Consider the following 23,289-nt stretch of genomic DNA (forward strand, 5'->3'; position numbering starts at 1 on the left):
CAGCTGCCTGGCTCTAAGTACTTCAGGTTCAGGGCTCTGTGGTCTGGCAATTTCTGTCATAGCAGTAAGGATGATGCCTTCAGCACTTATCAGCTGCTCAGCAGGAGGAAGATAGGCAGCGTGCAAGAAAGTACCAGCTGGATCTTTGCACTCACTTATCTCAGCATCTAGACAGCAGAAGGGAGCTCACACTGCAGACATGAAAAGGAGATCTTAAACCTCTTCCTGAAATATTTCTACATGGATCCAGGCCCAGCATGCTGCCAGAGGCCATACAGCTTGCATGACAATTCTGGCCCCCAATGGGGCAAGAAGCCAGGAGTTACTCACATCACAGGAACACCTGCCAGACACAAAAGCACTGAAAGAAGTGGGTTCAGAGCATGCAAACACAGTGCAGAAGCTTAAGAAAAAAAGCTCAAGGGTTAATGCAAAATCTGGTCCGCATTGCCTCCGAGAAGTTTGCTAATTGCCACCTACCAGCGTGAGGACTGAGCAGAAAGGGACCACAACGCAGAGGTCTGAGGCCATTGCCCAGCTTGCTGGGAGTCTTTCTGGATCCCAGACTGACACCGATGGTGAAGACAGCCTTGTGGGAAAGTAAAGGGAGCAGTGACAGGAACGCCTCGCCAGATTTCAGGAAAAGAGCAGGGCTCTCTCCAGTGACAGATGGGAGAGTGGAGCCCTGCTATGGCTTTGCTTTGGCTTGCCTGCTTTGTTCACGCACGCAGGGGAAGTGGCAGAAAGTCACCGAAGCAGCACAAGCCACAGTTTTGCCAGCACAATGCAACACTATCTGCACAACTCAGCAACTCTGCAGTACCAGGAAGGCATTCCCACCAAAAGAATAACCCGAGTGTGTAAAACTTTGCATTTAAACCACGGGAACAAAGCCCAGACACTCAGAAATATAAAGCTTCTAGTTTTGAGTCCTTTACTTGGAACGTGCAATGTATGAACAAAGCAGGGTGCCAAACACAGGCCTCCCATCCCTGAATTAGCATCAAGCCAGATACCAGTACTCCTCTCAACTTCATTTTGCCTCCTGCGAGCCAAATGAAGGTACACGAAGAGGTTTCAAACCAAAACCTGCTTCTGCCAGCATTCAGTGACCTGACTTTGCTCGTCCATCACAAGCTGTCATGCTGACTGCGATTGATGCCATGGGGCTGGGCCAGCGCCATGTGTATGAGCTGCATTCGGTGGCATTCCTGGACAGGCACAAAGTTGACTTTCATGGAAGGAGCACAGAAGAACCTTTTTGATACACTGAGCACAGCAGCCATTTAAAGAAAGCCAAAGGCCAAAGTAGTTTGGAGTGCCAAAAAGAAAACAAGTTTCATCATACAGCAATTACATTTTGCAATAGATAAACCCTGGCACCAGGGATGTGATCCCCCATTAATGCAACCACACGTCCTGCATCGTGAGGCAAGTTCATAAACCAGACGCTTCAAAGGAGCTTCAATCTCCTCTGCCAGTAAGATATGACTTGAACTTCCATTTAGATGCTGAACTGCCTTTGCAAATTGCTCCCGCTACCCACAATTACAGCCATTTGGGTGACAGTCACCTGCTGCTCCTAATCTATTTAACACCAGGGAGGAATGAAAAGCAGGCAGAAAAGTCACAACTGGAAAACACCAAGATTAGTTAAAGATTGCTCCTAGCTCCAGGATTCAACAGCTTTGGTTTTACAAGGCAAAACTAAATCATGCATTTTGTAAAATTAAAAGCCACTAAATTTAATTCTTTATTTGGTAATCGGTAATTTGTAATACTTTGAACCTGAAGTTCAGCATTAGCAAGTGATACAAGCACAGACTAATCAAAATGGACATTAAATGCTACAATAACCTACAGGGGAGTTGACAGCTTAAACAGGAAGGTCTTTCACTATTCTAGTATAGCCCTGTAGCTGGAGATCTCTGAAAGAGACTTCTACTACTCCAGTCACGCAGAAGAGACGATACCATCTTCTTACAGGAGAAAATAAATTGTTCTGCAACATGAGATCAGGGCTAAATGATCTTCTGTTAAGAGCTTCAGTGAGCAGACTGTCAAAATTTGTGTCCTGAATCTATCAGTGCTTAAATACTGATCTAAATTCTTCTCAAGCTTTCAAAAGAGCAACACTCAGAAGTAGCCTCAAACCATTTAGAAAGGAAAGCAACAGAGACAGCTCTCTCATTTCAGTTCTTTCAGTCCAGAAATGCACACAACTAGCGTGTGTTGGCCTTTGTAACCAACAATTTGCCAGCTGCTTCCCCAGGCAAGGAAGTTTGCGTTTCATTTGCAAACATTAGGGTGGTGCAAAGACAACCCTCCTGCTATTCTAAAGAAAATGCAGCCCTCTGGCCCTCACCTACTGCCTTACAGGAAAATGCCAGTAGCTGTAAGCAGTGATAACTCCTTATATCCTACCCACCGCTAACAGTGTAACGCATTTAGAGATGCAAGATGTAGCAAACAACACAAAAGCTTCAGCTCCGAGTATCACAAAAATCAAAGGGGCAAACACACACTGAAAGATTTTTCTGTTCTCAAACTGCTGAAGAAAGTAGCGTGTTGTAACTGGCACCAGCAGAAAACAGTCCTCCAGACCTCGTTACAAACTTTCTGTTGCTGGTTCTGCAACCTGTTGATACAGCTGCCGTAAACAAAATACCCTTCCTGGTTTGCAGGCTTACAGCCCCATGGTTGCCCAGGCTTCAGCTTTTGCCTCTTGGATCAAAAATTACTAGAAACTTGTATTGATTCCTTTGCAGTTCCCCAAGGGAAAGAGTCAGCACTGAGCACTACAAAGGACAGTAGAAAAGCAACTAGTGCTGAAGAATATGCCTTTAACTTAGTTACAGCTATTAAGAAACTACAGAGAAGATGCTTATGTCAAAAGCACAAACTCAGCATCTTAGGAGCCCTGGACAAGTTCCGTTCACATAAGACAAACCACTTTTTGAAGGACAGAGAAAGTTTCTCTGACCCCTCCAACTAACATTACCAACAAAAGCAGGAGCAGCACTGGTGAAGCTAATCTGTAACCACCATGCAAAATCTAGAATGCCAGAATCTGACCAACGCCTGAGTAATTCTATGCTCAAATCATAATTATCCAGGGCTTCTTTTCACTGAGGCAGGTAAACAAGAAGCTTCCAGGCAGACATTTTTACCAGGCCCCTACTTTAAAGGGTCCTACACTTCACAAAAAATTACACAAAAACATTTTCTTTCCACAAGTGGGAGACCCCCGTTCTGAAATCAGCCTACAAGGCAAGCTTCCCTGTCAATCAACCCCGTCCTGTTGTGCTCACGTTAGGACATGACACTCAACCTATAACACACAGATGGATGTGTCCAGACTTCAGATAAGATCACACGCTGATTTCATGCAACCCCAAAGCACCAGGAATGCAGTCCCGCCATATGCCACCTGATGTGTCAGAACACAACCAGGCTTTTGCATGACAGCCCTGTGATCCTACAGCTTCAGCTATTCTTACCTGGTAAGACATCGTGTTTTAACCAGAAAAAATAGAGGAAAAATGGGGACAAACAAGCTAGCGGCTGAGGACAGGAGCATGCATCAGAAGACAAAACTTCTGTCTGTAGTTCTGCTACAGATTTTCATCTGTCCACAGGGAAAAACTTAGCCTTTCCTTTGTAGGAAGGGTACGACAGATACTCTCTCTCAGAAAAGCTGCAGTTCTTTGCCATTTCATCAGTGAATGAAGGGTATTTCTACAGCCTGGATTATGCAGGGAGTTAGGGAAGTCGCTACTATGGCTCTCGGCTCTCAGGTTTTTCAAACAGCTCAGGCAGCAGTACCGACATGAAAAGCAAGAGCAGCAGAAAACCCTGCTCTCCACTTCCTCCTGCAGATGAGGCAGCGTGGGTGTTATTGCTGGGAACTGCTGCCCTCTGCTGCCACGCAAAATACAGGCGAAAGTCTCATCTGACAAAACCAGGTTTACAGCTACTTACTTAAAAAAAAATAATACACCATGGCAATAACCACGAGGTCACAGGGCACCCAGGTTTCAAGTGGGCTCACCCAGGCCCCTCAGTTCACATGTTTATAAAACGCCTGCCCCTTTTTACAGCGCATCTCAAGAGGCATCTTGCAAGCCAAACTCAGCCTTAAGGATGATTTTACCCAGCCCATCACCTTTGTCGCAACTGTTTCAGCGAGAAAAGCACTAAGCTATTAGTCCGTTCAGCAAAACTGTCTGCAGATGTTTGCAGTGGATTGTGAACATCACCAGGGTCAATGCCAGCAAAAATCCTGCCCCCAGCACAGGACTTGGACCAGACTGAAGGCATAAAATGCGTTACGTCATCCCTGTGGGGCCATATGCAGTTCTCTCCTTGTCCCAGCCTTCACAGTGGCAGTGCCACCAGGAAGCTTTGCCAACCATTTTAAACACTGTCCAGATGGGGAAACTGAAGTGAATCCACAGGCCTATTTTGAAGCTGAGCAAAGACCAAGGTCTGCATACAAGCATACTCTGCAGCCCTCGGGCAGAAAAAAAGTCTCAGCCTCATTTTCCTGGAGGTCTGTATGTACTCATGATAAAAAACAAGTATAAAGGAAAAAGGAGAAGGTACCCCATGTTTCACAGCACACTTCCAGCCTGCCCGCAGAAGAGCAGCGCCCAGTTTGCACTGAGCCCATAGCAAACATGTCACATCTGCCAACTTACCTGACTTCCTCACCAGCGAAATCAAATGTTTTGGTGATTGTCACTTTTACTGAATCTTTTGGCTTCTCCTGAAGCTTGTTTCCACTCTTCTCTTCTTCAGCCTACAAAATACACAAAGGAGAAAGCAAAACAATGCATTTGTGGAGTCAAGCCCAATTATCACTCCAAGGGGCCAAGCACCCAATGCAGACCTCAGGTAGCACTACAATTTAGGCTGGATGGTCAAAGCAAGTCACCCACAGACAAGAAAAAGGAAGCAAATGCCCCTGTCACCAGAAGGAAATTCCCTGCTTTGGCTCCAGGCTCTCACTGGAGCTCAAGGATCAAAACAGACCCAAAACAAGATGTGAAATTGTAATTACATGTAGGAAGGAGCAAGAATACACTACTGTGGTTCAGCAAGCAAGCAAAAGCCTGAAGACTCAGTTCTCCCAGACTAAGCATCACCAGACAATAAAGCTGCCAGGGTGGTGGATTATGCAGAAATACATTTATTTTTACTCAAGAATATAGAAGAACACAAACCCATCAATAGGAAAAGCAAGGCTGGCTGACCTTCATAGAGAACCCTGAAGATATTAAATGACTTGTCCATAATGCCTCTTTAATTTGAGAAGGAAATACTTTTATTAAGCAATTCATCAACAACGCCTCTTAATTTACTCAGTCACAACTACAGCTTTTAACAGCATGCATAAAAAAACCTCAGACCCTATAAATAATCAAAACAAACCCAAAATTCTTGCTCTAAATCAACCACACACCAGTGAAGATGTTCAAGCAGACAACTTAAGTCCAAATTAAGAAGTTCACAAAGAGAATGGAGGAACTGCATCTCCCCATAAATTATTTTAGGCTATGAAGGAACTTTCAAAGACCACCCACATTTTAGCCATCTGCCCATAAAAGTAGAATTGCTCAGAAAAGAACTTTTCCTTTCCTCCCTAATTCTACCTCTAACCATCTCAGCTGTTCATCCAGTAACAAGTGAGGCGGAGAGAAGCTGGAGGGTTCAGATTAAAGGACTCTTCCTTCTAAAAGTTGCAAGCAATGATTACACAAAGACACTTGTTCTGCAACCTTCCAACAGTTTAGAAAGAAGCTTCACACAATGAGAACTTTACTCACCAGGCATCACTGATTTGAGAGTCCAAACTTCTGTTACAAAATAGTTTTTTGGCTGACCACTCAAAAAAAGAAAAGGCAATTCTAACAACAGAGGGTCAGTTTTGGTACCTTCTTCCCTTCTACCACCTTCAGCATGAAAAGCTTTGCCACGCAAATAGATGCATTTGGTTTTACTAAGAACCAAATCTTTTAAAGTAGCTGATTACATACAGAATTCTCTCTACAGAAAACTTCTGCAGACAGAGAGCAAAAGCATGTTAGTGGGGCTTATAATATAAAGCAGAGAAAGCTAGATTCATTCTTGTTACATATGTGCATCCCAATGCACAGCATCTTCCAGACCCCGTCACTGTACGAGGATGAAGGGCAAGGCACAGAGATGTCTGCACAGGTCTCTTCTGTTTCCCCTCTCTCACACACACACAAACAGCTTCTTTTGTTTGAGAATCAGTAAAGGCACAAGCCTTGGCAGAGAGCTGTGCACACAAGCACAGCTCAGCCCAAAGCTCACTGTGCTGCTCCTACATCACAAGCAGAATCCAGGACCAGGAAGAGAAGCCAACAGGACTCTGTGGGACACTCCAGGACGCTGACAAGCAGCTCCAAAAGCAGCACTGCCAGATCACAGACCTCCCCAGCTGGAAAGAAACCAGCAGCTTACAGTTTGGCCCACGACAGGGCTCCAGGCTTACAAGCAGATGGGGCAGGACTAAACCCAGACTTTTCCCAGCTCTGACTGACATATGGTACCAGCTAGAACCAACGGTGTGTGCTTTAAAGCTTCAGGCCCTTCCCACACTCCCTGGGCGAAGGCACAGGCCCCCATTACCTTCTTAGTTTGCGTCACATGTGTGGCAGCCCCCGCTTTGGGCTTCTGTCCCACATCACTAAGGAAACTGGCCCAAAGAGCATCCTCTTTCTTTTTTTCTTCTTCTTCTCTGTTTCTTTCCACCTGCTCTACACTATCCACTTCCTCTTCCTCCTCCTCCTCATTCCGCTGAGCCTTTTCTTCCTCTTTCTCATCTGGCTCTAGCAAGAGACCTCCTTTCTTCCTCTTCCTGAAAGCAAATGCCAAAAAAAAAAAATATAAAAAATAATGTATGTATAAAGGTGGTGCTACAACACTATACCACAGCTGAACAGGGGTGAAATATTTCATATGCTCGCCAAGAGGCTCCACCTGGGGCACTCCCCCTCATCTCGGGGGTGAAGCTACTGAAGCACCAGACGATGCTGCTGCGGTGAGGGGAGCCTGGGACAGGCAGCCCCCCGACACGGCTGGCAGGCATGCGGGGGTACCTGTGAGCACACGACGGCCTCCGGGCCCCTGCAGGAAGCGCACGGGGTGGAGAACTTGGCCTGGAGAAGAACCAACCGTAACTAAACTGTATCTATACGGGGTTTTTTTCCTCCCACCGAAAAGCGCCTGGCGCCTCACAGGGCTCATCAAAAGGCGCACAGCTGCCCCGCGGGGGGCGGGCGGCCTGCCAGGCCCGAGGGGCTGCCTGACCCTGACGCTACACCGGCACCAGGGCCGGCCCCAGCCCCGAGGCAGCACCGGGCTAACGCGGGTTCCCCCGCCGAACACCCGGAGGCTGTACAGCACCGGGGGCGGCTCCGGCCGCGGCCCTACCTGCTGGCGGGGCGGCGGGGGCTCCTTCTGCCGCGGGGCGGCCGCGGGCTGTCCGCCGCCTCCTCCCGCACCAGTTCGCTCACGTCGTCCTCGCTGTACTCCGCACCTGCAAGCACAGCAGTGAGCACGGGCACCGGGCCCGGGCCCGGCCGCCGCCCCCCGCCCTCCACCGCTCACCTGAGGGCACGTAGTCCTCGTCCTCGGCCGAGGAGTACTCCTCCGAGCCCGACATGGCCCCAGCCCCTCCGCCGCCTCACGCCCGCCGCGCGCCCGCCGCCCAGAGCGCCGCCGCCAGCCTCGGGCGCCCCCTGGCGGGGCGGGAGGCGGCCGTGCTTCCCCCACGGCGCCCAGGCCCAGGGAGCAGCGAGGAGAGCCCCGCCAGCGGGCTAGAGCGCCCTTCCGGCCCCGACAGAGAGCCCCGCCCCGCTTGCCCAGGGGGGGCTTCCGCGGCGAGGCCGCTCCCAGCAGTCCTTGCGGCCGGCAGCCGTTCCCATGGCAGCGCGGGAGTGGGGACAAGGCCCCGCTGCCCGGGCGCTCCCCCGGCGGGCGGCGGTTGGCAAAGGCTTCTGTCCGTCATCGCACAGCGCTTCCCATTGGCTAGGACGGGCGGAAGGGGGCGGGCGGAAGAGGAGGCAGCGGATGGCGGCGGCGGGCCCGGCGCGGGGATGGAGGGCGGCGAGCCGGGCGGCGGCGGGGGACTCCTGCAGCAAATCCTCAGCCTCCGCCTGGTGCCCCGCGTGGGCAACGGCACCACCACCTACTCCAGCCCCCTCTCCACCTTCCCAGGTACCCTCGGCGCCGCCGGGCCTGCTGGGAGCGGGCCCTGCTGCCGCCCCCGCCGGCGGCCTGCGGGCCCCGAGCCGGCCTCACGGCCCTTCTCTCCACAGAGATGTGGTATGGCGTCTTCCTCTGGGCTCTCGTCTCCTCCCTCTCCTTCCACGTCCCGGCCGCTTTGCTAGCGCTCTTCACGCTCAGGCATCACAAGTACGGCAGGTTCATGTCCGTGAGCCTCCTGCTGATGGGCATCGTGGGACCCATCACCGCCGGCATCCTGACAAGTACGGTAGATGCTCGAAAATACCGGCCGGGTGGTCTGTAGTCATTGGAGGTTGCCTTTGGGAGCACGGCGAGCCGCGGCATTCCCGGGGGTAGACAGATTGATGTCCTGGCCTATATTCCCCCCGCGCCCCGTGTTTGAGAGGGTTGGACCATCCCACCTCTCGAGCCCTTTGTCGGGGGTCCCAAACATGCCTGTCCGGTGCTGAGCCAGGTGGGCTTTCGGGTTTCTGAGCGCTCAGAGATAAACCACTTACAGGTTTGGTGTCTGTGCCCAGAACAGGCTGTGGTGTAGAGGATCTTGTGATGAGAGCGTGTCCAAAACCACCCCAACCTCCCCACCTTCTGGAGGCCTCGGCAGAGTTTCCCCACCAATTCACCCATTGCCACCAGCGTGCATTGGTTACTGGCTGAGGTTTGTCACAGTAAAAACTGTCTGGAATTTCTGTCAGCTGGTGCACAGGGGTTCAGCAAGACCCCCCTGTTCTCTGCCCCAGTCTCACATCCTGTGAGGCTTTCCCCTTCATCCCTGTGGTACGACAGCATATATCGCACATGCGCTGTCACACATTCACGTTTTGGCTTTTTCCCCTCTCCACAGGTGCTGCCATTGCTGGAGTATACAGAGCCGCGGGGAAAAAAATGATTCCCTTCGAAGCCCTCATTTTAGGAGTGGGCCAGACGTTCTGTGTGGTGGTGGTTTCGTTTTTACGTATCTTAGCCACCCTCTAGCTCTTCTTCAGACACTAGAGAACACAAAGCAAAGGAAGAGCAAAGGATCTGCCACCTGCACCGCCTCTGAAATAAATCAAGCGGGAGCGCGACTTGAGGCGTGCCTCGGCGTGTGCTTTCTCCACTGGTTGAAGGATACATGAAGGCCTGCTCCTGCCTCCAGCATGGCTTGAAATTAAGCTAAAAATTGTGATTTTTGTTACTTTTTGGTAACATTAAGTGCCAAGTGAAACTTTATGTCTCTGGAGGATAGGAGAATGGTTTCTGGAGGAGGATGCCTACATACCTTTTACCAGTGATGAATTGTAGCAGCAGGGTGTAACTAGGATGTTACACCGGTTGTTCTGGGGTAGAAATAGTATTACAGAATGATGCGATGTTTTCAGAGCTCACTTAATGCTTTGACCTCTTGCTGCTTTGTTTGCAGTGAACCTGAAGCTCTTTTAATGTGAATTTTTTTAATGAGAAAATTAATTTTTTTCTTCCTGGCCCAAACTTCCTAATACCAGGTCTTGGTTGTAGTGAATTTGGGAGCAGCAAAAGGAAAAATCATTTTAGACAGATGAAAGTGCAAATTTGTGGCTGAAAGCTGTGACTAGGAATGCTGTAGCTGGGGAAATAACAGGCATAAAAAGGATCACTATTTTTGTGAATTTTATTATGGTTAAGCTCTTCGGGTGCAGTGTACCTTCTGCCCGAGAGGCAAAAGCACAGCTGAACGGGCGCCACGCTCCACTGCCCATGCTAGAAATCCCAGGGCGCGTGTGTGAGTGCGTACTGTTGCTTCAGGGGCTTTGAAGGAAACTCCTGTTTTTAATCTTCTCTGTTCTCCTTTTACTTGCTGATCATGTTTACATTAGTGTGGCGGAATTGGGTGTCTTCACTGATACATCAACATCGCTGGCCAGCTTACGTAAAATTCAGCGCGCTGCTGCTTCAGCGACCGCGCTGGTGAGAGCTGCACCGCCGGCGGTGGGTTGTCATGACTTGAGGCTTCCCAGGCGCAGAGACAGGGAGCGCGCCACCTTTGCGGCATGCAGCCTGCAGCGTGCCAGTGGGTGGGATGCCTGCAGGGGTCCTGGGAGGAGCCTGGGTGATTCCTGTGTCCATCGGGGACAAGCCCTGTGAACGCAGCCCCAAACCAACCCTTACCTGCAGGCAGTGTGGTCTCCTAATGAATTGTTTTAGTTTGTTATATTTAAGTGACTTTTAACTAACTCTTGGACCTACCCTTTTACCTGGAGGCATGCCATGCACCAGGGCTCTCAAGATAGCTAGCTGGGCGCTTTCTGGGGGCTTGGTTTCTGGGGGGCCCTTGGGGAAGCTGGGGTTGAATCCCAAGGACGCGTCTCAGCCCCGTGGATTTGTGTGATTCTTGTTTGTTTATTAACCGCTGACATCCGTGCGGGCTGCTGAGGGAAGGCGCTGTCTGTGTCCAGCCTTGCAGGACACTGTCTCTTTTTGCTGAACTCCTTTGGTTTCCAAATGAGCTCGCCTCTTGTACCTGCAACTTTTTGCAAGGCCAGTTATCTTCCAAGAACCCCGTGTCCTCTGTGCTGAAGCAGCACTCAACAGGGCACTGTGTTTGTCATGAAAAAGAATTTCTCTCTACGTATTAACTTCTCTGGGGTGGGCTGTTGGCAGCTGATGGCGAGAGGTGTTTTTCAGGAGCTACTTATTGAGATCACTCTAAATTTTAGCCCAGGTTAATTCAGGGAATAAAGCTGTGCATTTTAGGAAAGACTTTAATGTGAATTATTCTCCTTAGGTGGGTGAGGTCCAGGCGGTATAATGTATACTAAACCCTGGATCTTCAGAGCACCCTGTGCTCTGTGCTGCTTGTCGAGAGCCAGCTTTCCTGCTGCGGCATTCCCCCAGGGAAAGGTTGGGCCTCTCCTTCCCTCTGTGCTTCTGCCCGCGGTGAAAAAGCAGGAATAATGGTCCCTTTAGATGTCTTTCCCCCTTCCCACTTGTTTTTTCAAATGGCTGCATGCACAGCGTGTGCCCCGAGTGTCTGGTTTAATTCACACGAATCATCCTGTGTTTTCCTGGATGGATTGAAAGTCTCTCATGGGACTTAGGCTGGGTGAGTCTGGCCTTACCTTTCAGGGGACACTAGAAACCAGTGTCCTGGGCACCCGCTGTGCTCCCCTTTGACCCCTGTCCCGTCCTGGCATCTTTCAGTAACCAGGACTAAGTTGATTGCAACTGGGAAAGCACTTTATCAGCGTGCCGTGGCACGGAGGTGGTTCCTCTGTAGTCATGGGGCTGAGGCATGCGGGACACAAATCCGGGCTGTTAAGAGCTCAGAACAAATGAAAAAATATCGCTTGACAGACTCGCTTGGTGGTGGGCGAACTGAAAACTTGCTGGTTTATACCCATTGTGATCTCCCAAAGGCTGTTTTGAAGGGGAGGCTGCTTTACTTGAAGAGCTGGCAGCTTGGCCACTGGATGTCGAGCAGTTGGAGCCGGTGGTGCCTCTCAGTGCCCAGGCACCATGAAATTTGCAGGGAATTCTTGCATAAAAGGTGAACAAATCAGCTGCTGACTTGACAGGTGTTAGCACTGCGGACGACTTCTTTGTGTTGTCTTGGTACTCACTGAGCTTCCTCTGCTCCCCTGGCTGCCTTCCCGACCTCCCTCTCCGGTAAAACCAGATCCAAACGGGAAGGAGTAGTCTTGAGTTGATGCATCAGACCAGTTGCTGCTGGGAGTCCCCTCCCTTCTCACGGCATCGGTGTGGTCTTCCCTTTACGTTCCTTTATCCTGCCTGAGGTGAGCGGAGGAATCCCTTCAGTTTTCCTTGGGTGTCGGTAGACTTTGCTGGGTCAAACTTGCCAAAAACTACAAAGAGCTTGCAAAAATATCAATGCCAGGGTGTCCCGGGCTGGGCAGTGCTGTGAAGCCCTGGGCAGGGAGCCCAGCCAGCAACGTCGGTCGAGGAAACACCTTGCGGAGAAGCCGCCTGCCCTGAGGAGCCATCGCTGCTCGAGCTGAGGCTCGTGGCCCTGCTTTCTGCGTGCGAACATCCCCCGTGCTGGCCTGAGGTAGATACCACCCGACTTCCTATCTCGCTAACGACTGTGGCTGTCACGAACAAATCTTTGTATGATAGAAAACTCTGTAAATTTTATTTTTCTACTGACACTTCTAATCCTGGTGGTGATTTATCAGTAAATTCTGTAACGATCGAGGTGAATGAATTTGTGTGTTTCTCGTGCAGCATGACAAAGGGGCTTGGGTTGTGCTTTTGGAAAGGAGCCTTGCTCCTGCCTCACATGGGGCAGGGCTCTCCCACCCGGGGCCATCTGCACCAGAAGGGTCCCGGTTGTTAATTTTGTCTCCATTAGGAGCTGGACCCCACCGCAGCCAAGGTGACATCTCGCTGCTGCTCAGCTGTTGGGGACAGGCTTGGCCTGGCTTGAGGCTGGGAGGCCCCTGCCGCCCCCGGGCTTGGTGCTGACCCGCTCCCGTCCCCCTTGGCAGGTCTCACCCTGGGACGGTGGCTTTGCCGGGGCTGTGGGTCAGCCCCTGTGCACCACTCGGGCTCTCCAGGGCAGCAGGCACAGGGGTCCCGCTGTCCCCTTGCTGCTCTCAGGATGGGGCCCCACGCCTCAGCTGCACAGCTCTGGCTAAACCCAGAGCCGGAGCGATGCTGGCGCTATTTTATATCTAGGTACGACCTACGAAGACAGAGATCAGCCACCCAAGTCTTTGGGAGAGGGTGGCAGCTGCGCGTGGTGGGCGCTGCCCGAGAGCTGGCCACCACAGACCTTCGCTGCCCCCCCATACCCCTGGGCGAGTGCGCTCTGAGAGCAAAACTGGCCTGAAAAAAATCCACACCCCAAGTCGGCAGGGATCCGGGAGGTTTTATTGGCAGTAAAAGGTCAGCACGTTCTCTTGGTTTCCTCGGGTGAGGATGACGGGGGGTCTCAGGTCCTGCGAGAGGGTCTCGAGCCAGGCCATGTAGAGGGAGCTGGGGCATCGACCCTTCCTGCCGACGGGCAGCGTGCTGCGGTGGCAGCGAGGGGCCGGGTGAGGCGCAGCCCCCTCGGCCGCCCGGCCGAGCCAAGCTCCGTCCTTAGCCCTTCTCTCAATCTGGTGCTAATTTGCAGCTTATTTCCCTAAGAAGGGCCAACACCACGTCCTCCCACCCCGACAGGACCCGGGCTGGACCCCTTGGTGCCTTCCAAGGGCTTTTCCCCACAGCGCGGCACCATCCCACCGCAGCGCCGGGGTGTCTGTCCAGGAGCCCCCCGCACGGGGGGATGAGCAGCCAGAGGGACCGTTGCCGTGGGGCAAGAAACAGGCACGAGGGTGTTGCTGGCACCTACATGGCTATGAGCGCCGCATCCCGCGAGTAATCCAGCAAAATCTCGTTCAGTCTCACTTGTCGGAGCGACTGCGGAACAAAGAGGGTTGGCGAAGGCAAAATAATTGTTGCCAAAAAGAGTGAATTCTGTCTCACAAGAAAGAGACCCTTTGCGGGACCCCTCGTGGCACCGGTGCTACCTTGGCTCGGTTTTTATCCACCTCCTCGTCAGAAATCTTCCAGGGACAGCCCTGCCGTAGCTCAGTCACCGTGGCCTCGTCTTTGAAGCCGTCGTTCAGCCTGAAGGGAGTGATCAGGTCGTCGAACCTCTTGATGCTGCAAGAGAACAGACGGTGCCAGGGAATGGGGTCTGGGGTGGGTTTGGGGTGTGGAAGGGGGGGGGAGAAGGGGAGGGGGCCGTTACTGCTCTGGCCGGGGTTTCTGGTTGATGTCGGGGAGGATGTGGACCTCGTGGAAGCCGAGGCGGAACTTGCTCAGCAGAGAGACAATCCTGCCAGAGGGAAAAGGACACATTTTCCAAAAACAAGGGGGGCACGGTGGCTCTGCCCTGGCAGAAATCCCTGCCGCCGCGCTCGCTCTGCACTTGGGGTTTTCCCACTCCGCGATCATTGATTTTTGGAGAGGCGAGGCAAAGCAGCCGGGTTGGGGCCCACAGATCCTGTTACGGCAAAGCTGGGGGGGCTCGGGGCAGGGGAAGCAGCTCCTGCCACCCACCCACGGGGACAGCAGTGGTGGCCGCATGGCTAAGGGGCCACGGGGTGCCAGCGGCCACCAGCACTTACGCCTTCCTCTCCTCATCCATCCTGTTGATCTGCCCGCCGACAAACACCCGGATTTTACACTTCCCCCACCGCTTCTTGCGCCTCAGGAGGTAGGGGATAAGCAGTGTGAGACCTGTCCCCAAAACACCCGATGGGAGCCACGGTGGTGGTGGCCCCAGCGGCGCGCCAGTGCTTGCTTGGTGCCGGATGCCAGGGATGCCCTGGCACTGTTTGGCAAGGACCGAGCCTTCCCGGGCATCGTGATGGAGCTGCTGGGTGCGCGTTAGCCGGAGGGGTGGACGGCGATGAGCTGCAGCAGCCCAAGGGGAAGGTTACCTCCGTCGTCGAAGAGCCAGTAAATGTCGATGGTTTTCTTGCCCTGCTCACTCTGGAAGATGGTGCTCGCCTGCGGCTCGCCAGCCAGGGCGGTGGCGTCTCCTGCCAGGGCGAGAGGATCCCGGCGTCGGTGAGAGGCACCACCGGCCATGGATCACAGGCACTGCTTCCTCCTGGTCCCAGCCCTGCTCCCCGCTGCTGCTCGAAACCCACACCCTGCCTGCCCATCTGGCTCCCCAAAAATCATCCTCGGAGACGGAGATGCTCCGGGCAGCCCCAAGTCGGGACCAACCTGTGTCCAGGGCTCCTCTGCCGCCGGTGCCGTTCTCCTCGGGGTGCTCTGCTGCCTCAAACATGGGGTTAACTGAGGATGGAGGAGAAGAGCACGGGCAGCAGGGCAGCACCCCGCTGTCCCCATCCCCTTTGGTCCCAGCCCAGGAGCGATGTCCCCCCAGGACTGTGACCTTCGCCTGGGGACACTGTGCCAGCTGGCACATCCTACACCTCTGGCTCATCTCTGAGCATCCCTGGCTGCCCAAACCCGCTCACCGTGAGCCTGGAGCACTCGGGAAACGTTCAGCCCTTCCTTCATTCTCAGCAAGCACACGCCATACTTGAAATCGAAGGCGTCACTGGAAGGAGGGAGGAGAAGGCAGTTAACAGCGGCCGGCTCATGCCAGGCGGCACTTGCCAGCCCAGCTGGACCTTGTGCATGTGGCCGCAGCCCCCCGCACCCCACCGCGGGGCCACCACCGGGTGCTGGCGACCCCGGGGGGCGGAGGAGCCGGCGTGGCCGTACTGCAGGATGCCCACGTAGTCCTCCAGGCTCTGCGGGGACACCGTCTGCCAGTTCCTCTTGTAGCCCAGCACCAAGATGTTGGGTCTCATCTTCCCAAGGCCAGCAGCCTACAGAGAGATGTCCCCATGAGACCCCTCTGCGGGGACAGGCGGACATGAGTGGTGTTAGTCCCCAGCAGAGCGATGCCAAGGGGGTGCCTGGAGGTTGGGGAAGGGGGTCAGAGCGCCCTGAGCCATGATGGAAAAGGAGGGACCCTGACGGTCAATGGCCAAGGACGGCTCTACCTGGATGAGCATTTGGACACCACTTCTCAGATCCTCCGCCACCACGTCTGTGTAGAAAGCCTTGATCTTCCTCTTCATAAGCCACTTGGTGTGGCCGTCTGCCGTCAGCCGGGACTCCAGCATCTTCTGCTTCCAGGGTCCCTGCAGGGAGCAGGTGCAGGGCTCAGGCACAGGCGTCCCTTCCTCGGGCTGGCACCAAGGGCCCCCAGCTCCTCCCTTCCCACATCATTGGCAAGACCCGGCCGTCCCCGCAGCACACGCATGGGAGGTTGCAACCGCAGCAAGAAAACCAGCAAGATCTGGGAGTGGACAGCCAACACAAATGGCACCGGCAGCCCTGCGGCTGCGGAGGAGCTGGTGTTTGCTGCACCCAGTTACTCTTGAGACTTTGGGGCTGCAGGACCCCCCCCCTGCCCCGTCCTCCGAGAAGCCGCCTTGTCCTGCCGCATCATTGCATTGACCATTAATTGGCAAGGGGAAGCCGTTAGCCCCTGGGACATCCCAGTGCTTCATCAATACTGCTTAACAAGCTGGAGAGGCTTCCAGATGAAACATTCAATCGTCCAGTGGCACATAAATGGGCACATTTCAGTCACCACCCCGTGAGCCCACCAGGACGCATCTGGCTTTGCCAGCCCACTGCCCATGGGTGGCCAGAGCCCCCAGGACAAGGGACTGACCAGCTTTTGCAGGTGACTCACGATCACCACATTGCCGCAGAGCATCAGGCTGAGGTTCTTGGTGAACGTCCCCACGAAGTCCACCAGGGCTGGACGGAAATTGGGCGGGCCGGTCAGCACCAGGCACTGCGGTCTGCAGGCAGGGAGAGCAAGGGAGGGTGAAGGCTGGGACTCTGGAGGCACCCAGCCTCTCTGGAACAAGCCACCTCTCTTCTCCCATGCCTGGCCAGTGGCAACTATAGGGAGCATCTTTAGGATGAGATGGAACCATCTGGCTGAGGGTCCAGCCTCACTCTTTGGCCTTTTTATATCAGATGAGACCAGCATGTCTGCCTGGCACGGGGAAGGCAAGGTTTGCCCTGCTTTCCACCCCTGCCCATAAGGAAAAGGTGTGGGATTTTGGAGACAGCCACATTTTGCCAGGGCTCCCAGTTACTGAGGATGCTGGTGAGGATGTGGCCATGGGCATGAAGCCATCCTGGGTTTGCCTGTGGCAGCGGCCAGCTCTGCATCCCTCTCCCTCCACGCCCAGCGCCGTGCTCAGCTGCTCTTGCCTGTAGTTCTTGATATGCTCGTCCACTTCGCTCAGCCCCACAGAGTAGGTGAGGGCCATATTGTACGAGCTGGCTTGCATGGAGGAGCCCCAGTTGACATCTGGGAGGGGAAGACGGGTTAGCAATGGGGCCAGGCACCTCCTGGGGCATCACCGGGGCCGGGTTACCACCACGCACCCGGCTTTTTGTAGAGGACATATCCCAGCAGGAAGATGACGATGCCAAAGGCAATGAGGGCTGCCCACCAGGTCAGCAGGAACATGATCACCACTGAGATGACGGCCCCGAAGAGCGCGGCCCACTTGCTGTAATACCGAAAGGAGGGTCGCCAGCCTGCACGCAAACACACACAGCGGCCGCTGCCGGGACGGGGAGCGCACAGGGAGCCACGCAGCACGGCACGGCACGGCGCAGCGCGGCACAGCCCACCTGGCGAGTTGGTGATGGAGGCGTGGAAGCAGCTGAAGTTGATGAGGGCGTAGGAGCAGAGGAAGAAGTTGGAGATGATGGGAGCGATGGCGTTGAGCTCGGCTGCAGGGAGGAAGAGGAGAGCGAGTTGCTGGCGCAGGGACCGAGCCAGTCGCCTGGCGGTCACCCGGCACCTACCGATGAGGATGAAGCCGACAGCGATGACGTAGGTGAGCATGTAGCCACGGATGGGCTCGCTGTTCCTGCCGTAGCCCTTCCCGAAGAAGCCTATGAGAGGGTAGAGCTGGTCCCTGCAGAGACACTGCGGGAGAGACGCGTTGGGGACGGCGGGCTTTGCTGGGGACATGGGATGGCAGCGCCACGGTGGCTCTTGCAAGGGCCTCGTGCCCTACGCTGACACAATTCTCCTCCTCCTCACCCTGGGGCTGCTCATGGCTGCAAAGCCCCGTAGCACTGAGAATGTGCCCAGCAGCATCGCCCACTCCTGCTGCCGAGCTTGGGGACAGGAGCTGGGGGACCCAGACATGCCACCCCCTCACCTGGAAGACTTTGGGAGCTGAGACGAGGCAGGCCAGTGCCGACGAGAGGGTAGCACCAAAGATCCCTGCTGTGATGAGGGGGCCAAAGCCGGACACCATGCTCATGCTCTGCCCAAAAACCGGGTGGTCAGGAACCCCATCACCCCCAGTGCCTCAACCTCTGCCCTGGCCCTAAGGGATTTCCAGCCCCTGGGCCCCATCCTGCCGCCCTCAGTGCTTTTCTGTCAACCTTATCCAGATGGCAAAGTCCAGCCATATCCAAAAGCCCGAGGAAGATGTGCTCCCTGTTTCATCCCCGTTATGTGGGTGCTTTAACAGCATGAGTGCCCCCCAGGATGCTGGGGGGATGCCAGGCATGGGGCTGCCCTGGGAAACCCATCCCCTGCAGCACAAACCCAGCTGGGAGGAGGGACGGGGGCAGGCGACCGGCCCCAGCAGCACCTGGTAGTAGTTGCTGAGCCCGTATCGGCAGCTCTGCCGCTGGGCGCAGGCGGTGAAGTTCCAGCCGAAGCCACAGGCCAGTCCCTCGCAGCCGGGCGAGCCCACCACCACGCTGTCATTCAGGCTGCCCGAGGCGTCCCGGACCACGCAGGCACCTGGTGGGGGCACGCAGCGCCCGCTCAGCACCCGCTCACCTGCCCATGTGCCATCCCAGCAGCCCTCCGGCAGGGCTGGAGCAGGACAGCATCTCTCCATGGTTTTGCGATGGCTATGAGCAATGCCATGGGCTGCGTTGCCCACCCAGGAGGACCTTGCCCCCACCAGTGTCGGTGCCCACGGCTTGCTCCCGGCTCCCATCACCTGCATCCTCCCAGCTAACCCGAGGGTGTAGTGCTGCTGCTTACCGATGGTAGCAGAGAGCACCAGGTAAGACACAGTGGTCCAGAAGATGGCCATCAAGGTGCCCTTGGGGATGGCCACGGCAGGGTCCTGCCCAGGGGAGTCGCAGAGAAACGTAAGACAGCTTTCCAGCGGCACCGCTACAATGTCATTTTAATTGCGGCTGTTATTCAAGAGGAATTTTAATTCATTGCGACACAAGGCCGCTGAGCATCTCCCGGCTGAGCCTTTGCCACAGTTTCCAGAAGAAATAAAATAGGATCTGAAAGTTGGATAAAAAGCAAAGCCCTGGCAGTAACAAGGCTTGAGCCCTGACAAACGCTGGCTTAGGTCAAAACCCACCTTCAGGTCACCTGAAATGTTGGCCCCCGCCAGGATGCCAGTTGCTGACGGGAAGAAAATGGAAAACAAGCCGAAGAAGGAGCCCTCAGGTCCACGCCAGTTGGGCACGAAATTCTGAGCAAAGATGTCAGCTGGGGAGGAAGCAGAGGAGAAGCATTCGGAGCCCCCCAGCTGCCTTTCTCCTGGTGGAGCACCGCAGCGCTGGCGGGGGGCACACCGCTGGGGGGTGACCCACGGGAGGAGGCCACCCCGCTTTTAATGCCATCTCAGCAAGGAGCACCTCCCCGTGGCAAACTTCTCCCCCAGCAGCAGCGAAGAGCCAGGTTCCAGCAACGTGCTTGGACCTGCTGAGCGTAACCCCAACACGTAGCAGACCCACCTCGGTAGCTGAAGAAGCCCTTCGCTTGCTTCTCGGTGGTGGCCGGGATCACTGTCCCCACCAGGTAATTTATGAAGGAAACCAAGATGACCAGGAAAAACAGTATCTGCGCCTGCCAGACCAGAAAGAGCCGGCTGAGGTGTTGGGGTTTGGGTGCTGAGAGGGTGAAGAAGGCGTTAGGAGAAACCCTTTCCCGTTTTGGGGGAGCTGTGGGCATCCTCGGATGCCCAGCGGGCCGTGGGGACGGCTCTTATCAGCCCAAGGGAATAAGGTGAGCAGAGGCGAGGGGTACCTTGGCCTCCCACTCCATGCCAGCCAGGGAGATGCCAAGCAGCACCGTCACGGTGACAACCCCGATGATGCGGATGTCGTTGGTGGGGTCCACGATGAGGGAGTTGTGCTCCTGGGGAGGGGGAACCATCCACAACGCGGTGACAACCCTCCCCCTTACCGAACCACCGGGATTCCCAGGAGTTTTAGCAGCCACGAGATAACCATTATCAGCGGTTCAACATTGACACAGCAGTTGGTAATTAGTGCAGCTTGCGTGGGGAGGCGGTGGGGATGGGGGCGGCAGGGATGGGGGTGGAAGGGATGGAGGCGGCAGAGATAGAGACAGCGGGGATGGAGATAGGGATGGAAGTGGTGGGGATGAAAGTGGCAGAGATGGAGACGGCGGGGATGGGGACGGTGCGGGTGGACGGGACCCAGAGGACACGCAGAGCCATTTCCTCACCTGCAGCAGGTCCCGGACAGTTTCGGCAAAGCCCACTGTGTGCATGGCCACAGCCACCGCGTTCGCGAAGGCAAAGATCAGCCCGATGGAGCCGCCCAGCTCCGGCCCGAGGCTCCGTGAGATGAGGAAGTACGTGCCCCCTGAGAGGGTGGGAACACCCCATGGCGTTAGCTGCCTCCCCCACACGTTTTTGGGGCCCCCTGCACCCCGCAGCTCATGCCAGGAGCTCAGGCCCACAGGACAGCCCCAGAGTGGAGGAGACATCCCCGGGCTGGTGGCGGGGCCGTGCTACCTGACTTCACTTTGCCGTTGGTGGATATGGCGGAGATGGACAAGCCGGTGATGGTGGTCACCGTCACGGACATCAGGATGATGAGCCACGTCAGGGCTGTGGGGAGAGGGCACTGCTTCCTTCCTGCACTCCCCCCCCAGGAGACCCCCCAGGACCCCACGCATCGCCCCACGGTGCCGGCATTCCCGCCCCGCTGGGTGTTTCGGGTGGCGGTGAGCCGGGTGCCGCTGCCCTGCCCGCAGCACCCACCGATTCCCGCCTGGGCGGTGATCCAGGGCAAGCGCAGGTAGAGGATGACTCCCCAGATGTTCAGCATGCAGCGGATCTGGGAGGTGGAGAGGAGGACCAGCCGTCAGCATGAGGGCACCTGGGGACGGCCAGGGCCACGGCAGCTCTCCTGCCCCTCGGAGCAGAAGCCAGCTCGCCGAGGGCAGGGAATTATTCAGAGCGCAGACACTTGTGAAAAACACATATATGGGGAAAAATGCAGCGCCGAGGGGCAAATACTCGTGGGGGGGAAAGATGCTCCCTGCGGGATGAGCCACACTCACCATCACGCCCTTCACCCATCCGAAGCGGACGGGCTCCGGCGCGGGGGCTCTGCCCAGCTCCCCCGCCACCTCCTCCAGCCCAGCCTCCGACAGCCCATTGCTCCGCTGTGCGTCGGGCACCTGCACACCCAGACGGCCCGGCTCGGGCTGCGGGGACCAGGGGGAGGCAGGTGAGGGCCGAAGGCAGCCAGCCACCCCCGGCGGTGCAGGCAAGGGGGGCAGCTCTGGCTGGGAACAGCTGGAAACAGCTGGGTTATCCCTCCGGCTCCTCCTGGGGCTTGCCCAGGGATGCACACATGGGCACAGCACCAGTTACAGCACCAGGAGACCCAGTGCCACGTGGCAGGGACCGGTGGCATGGCCAGGGGATGCCGGCGGCACGGCCGACCCCCACCGTACCTTGAGGATGGAGTGCAGGTCCGCCAGCGAGGGCCTGCCCTTCCCGGCGTCGCCCACCCCCGTGCTGTTGGCGTAGTGCTCGTAGGCAGGCACCACATCCACCGTGTTGTAGCCAAAGGTCCTGGTGCAGAAGGTGCTGCCGGAGAGGTGGGTGGGCTGGGCGCTGTCGCAGCCAGCCCCCTCGGTGGGCACGTAGGGACCCCGGCCGCCCTCCTCCATGCCCAGGAGGGTGCTGATGGTGAAGCGGCCGCTGCAGCGGGCAGGGGGCAGCTCCGGGGCGGGCAGCTCGGCCATCGCCCCTACCCAGGAGCCTGCCAGGGGAGGGATGGGGTGGCCAGGGGCTCCCCAGCTTTATACCCAGCTAAACCGGAGTGAGGCAACCGGCACCCACCCACCGCCGATGGTAATGGGGGAAGGAATCGGCTCAAACCACCCCAAGCTGGTCAGGGGGAAAAAAAAAATAGCTGGAAGGGGTATCAAAACCGCTGTAATGGGCATCGCCGCCTCCCAGTGCCCGATGGGGGCGGCGATAACGGGTTTGAGATTAAGTCCTAAGGACAGATTGACACAGAAACGCAGTGCTGAGTTTGCCTCTGGCCCCAGCCTGGGAACATTCAGTTCCCACGGGGATTTGTTATGGAAAATGGGAGCAGGACTCCCACGCACCCTTGCCCTTCCCTGGGATACTGCCCCAGACCTGACAGATCCACTAAATCATCTCGGCCGGGCTCCGAGCCGCTGCGGGCGGCACCGAGTGCCGGACACAGGGAGGGGAACGGCTGCTTCATCTCACAGTGAAAGCAGGGGAAAGGGGGGGAGTGCAACACCACGGGGTGGGGGGTACCCCCGCCGGGACCCGGGTGCCAGGGGCTGGGGAGGGGGATGAAGAAGCCAGGGGACACGGAGCGGTGGCACTCAGCCCCTCTGTGATTGCGCAGGGCCGGGAGCTGGCAGCTCCCCGGAGCGGGGCAGCAGGGATGCCCACGGGCCCTCAGCCCCCTCCCTGGGGAGCCGCTGAGCGCCCAGGGAACAGAGCTCCCCCAGATCCCACCCCTGATGTAATAAGCCACTTCAGACCTTCCCCACATCAGACCAGATGGGAGCCGAGGCCACGCTCAGCCTTCACAGCCACCAGCAGGTGAGGGACAGGGGGAGGGACGGGCATCTTTTATACCTCTGCAGCCCGGTGTCACATGTGCCTTAAAAGCAGTTACAGATAAGATCGGCCAAGACAGCAAATAAGGCAGGCAATAAAATCCGAGGGCAGCCCATTTGAATTTCAGCCCTGTGTGGCTTTGCAAGTTAATGGAAAATTCAGCCTGCCTGCCCTGCTGCCTCTGGCTCTCTTTTGCATTCACGCACAAATTGTAACCCACGTTTTCAGGACTCACTTCAGCCCCCCCAGTGTTGTTTGTGGGCGAGCAGACGCTGTCCGGACAGGCAGCCCTGCCTGCATCCCCGCGGCGCAGCCCTCCTAACGCCCGGCATCGCGCCAGCACCCGGTGCCACCACCACCGCTCCCCACGCCTGGCCTTGTGAGCGGGGAGGAGGGTGAGACGGGGACACCAGCTCTGCCCTCACAACAGATGCAGCAGCAGGCTCATGCCCAGCTGAAATTGGCTTTATTTTAGAAGCTCGTTATTTCAGCAAAAACACTTCACTTGCCCGAACCACCATGGAACATGGAGTGTCTGAAATGCGGAGGGGGAATCTCTTAAACACAGCGCAGCCAAAGGTGCTCCAGGAGAGACAGGAGGTCTCCAGATGCTGGGTGAAGAGCGAAG

General features: G+C 56.0%; 3 protein-coding genes across 9 annotated transcripts in view; 1 reads left to right on the top strand and 2 right to left on the bottom strand.

Annotated features, from left to right (window-relative positions):
• Positions 1 to 7,783, bottom strand: part of CFDP1 (craniofacial development protein 1) — a 66,788-nt gene extending 59,005 nt beyond the window's left edge. For 4 of the 5 annotated variants that reach the window (XM_055726586.1, XM_055726583.1, XM_055726581.1 and 1 more), the window contains exons 1-4: positions 7,639 to 7,783; positions 7,462 to 7,567; positions 6,658 to 6,886; positions 4,701 to 4,801 (exon numbers count right to left, since the gene is read on the bottom strand). In XM_055726586.1, the coding sequence (XP_055582561.1) occupies positions 4,701 to 4,801; positions 6,658 to 6,886; positions 7,462 to 7,567; positions 7,639 to 7,693 (491 nt within the window). In that variant the 5' untranslated portion in view covers positions 7,694 to 7,783. The remainder of the gene's footprint in view (positions 1 to 4,700; positions 4,802 to 6,657; positions 6,887 to 7,461; positions 7,568 to 7,638) is intronic. The other variant, XM_055726582.1, reaches the window with a different exon arrangement.
• A 275-nt stretch (positions 7,784 to 8,058) lies between these two features.
• Positions 8,059 to 12,450, top strand: TMEM170A (transmembrane protein 170A). Of its 3 annotated transcripts, XM_055726589.1 has the most exons (4): positions 8,059 to 8,247; positions 8,349 to 8,519; positions 8,801 to 8,932; positions 9,119 to 9,346. In XM_055726589.1, exons 1-3 carry the CDS (start codon positions 8,127 to 8,129, stop codon positions 8,929 to 8,931), a joined length of 423 nt encoding a protein of 140 aa, XP_055582564.1. In that variant the 5' UTR covers positions 8,059 to 8,126; the 3' UTR covers position 8,932; positions 9,119 to 9,346. The 3 variants fall into 3 exon arrangements, with proteins under 3 accessions (XP_055582564.1, XP_055582563.1, XP_055582562.1); XM_055726588.1 differs by having other exon boundaries at positions 8,060 to 8,247; positions 8,801 to 12,450; XM_055726587.1 differs by lacking the exon at positions 8,801 to 8,932 and having other exon boundaries at positions 8,066 to 8,247; positions 9,119 to 12,450.
• A 650-nt stretch (positions 12,451 to 13,100) lies between these two features.
• On the bottom strand, positions 13,101 to 22,901 carry SLC12A3 (solute carrier family 12 member 3). The gene is made up of 26 exons (XM_055727001.1): positions 21,506 to 22,901; positions 21,107 to 21,253; positions 20,805 to 20,880; positions 20,556 to 20,651; positions 20,264 to 20,403; positions 19,820 to 19,930; positions 19,528 to 19,639; positions 19,149 to 19,279; positions 18,812 to 18,896; positions 18,408 to 18,562; positions 17,967 to 18,074; positions 17,605 to 17,728; positions 17,428 to 17,529; positions 17,176 to 17,331; positions 16,999 to 17,098; positions 16,466 to 16,577; positions 15,765 to 15,905; positions 15,481 to 15,587; positions 15,231 to 15,313; positions 14,974 to 15,045; positions 14,682 to 14,783; positions 14,367 to 14,478; positions 13,988 to 14,074; positions 13,764 to 13,899; positions 13,586 to 13,653; positions 13,101 to 13,263 (listed from the first exon to the last, which is right to left on the bottom strand). Exons 1-26 carry the CDS (start codon positions 21,797 to 21,799, stop codon positions 13,122 to 13,124), a joined length of 3,099 nt encoding a protein of 1,032 aa, XP_055582976.1. The 5' UTR covers positions 21,800 to 22,901; the 3' UTR covers positions 13,101 to 13,121.
• Between the last annotated feature and the right edge of the window lie 388 nt (positions 22,902 to 23,289).

This window comes from Falco cherrug, chromosome 14 (genome assembly GCF_023634085.1).
Source record: "Falco cherrug isolate bFalChe1 chromosome 14, bFalChe1.pri, whole genome shotgun sequence".
Taxonomy (NCBI): domain Eukaryota; kingdom Metazoa; phylum Chordata; class Aves; order Falconiformes; family Falconidae; genus Falco; species Falco cherrug.

Coding starts and splice junctions, on each gene's coding strand:
- SLC12A3 (XM_055727001.1), bottom strand. CDS start 21,799: ATGGCCGAGCTGCCCGCCCCGGAGCTGCCCCCTGCCCGCTGCAGCGGC. Junction 20,404..20,555: donor CAACGGCAAAGTGAAGTCAG/GTAGCACGGCCC, acceptor CCACCCTCTCAG/GGGGCACGTACTTCCTCATC. Junction 17,332..17,427: donor CTCCATCACCAACTCGCCAG/GTGGGCTGTGCC, acceptor GTTTGCGTGCAG/GCTGGCGACCCTCCTTTCGG.
- TMEM170A (XM_055726589.1), top strand. CDS start 8,127: ATGGAGGGCGGCGAGCCGGGCGGCGGCGGGGGACTCCTGCAGCAAATC. Junction 8,248..8,348: donor CCCCCTCTCCACCTTCCCAG/GTACCCTCGGCG, acceptor TTCTCTCCACAG/AGATGTGGTATGGCGTCTTC. Junction 8,520..8,800: donor CACCGCCGGCATCCTGACAA/GTACGGTAGATG, acceptor TGCCCAGAACAG/GCTGTGGTGTAGAGGATCTT.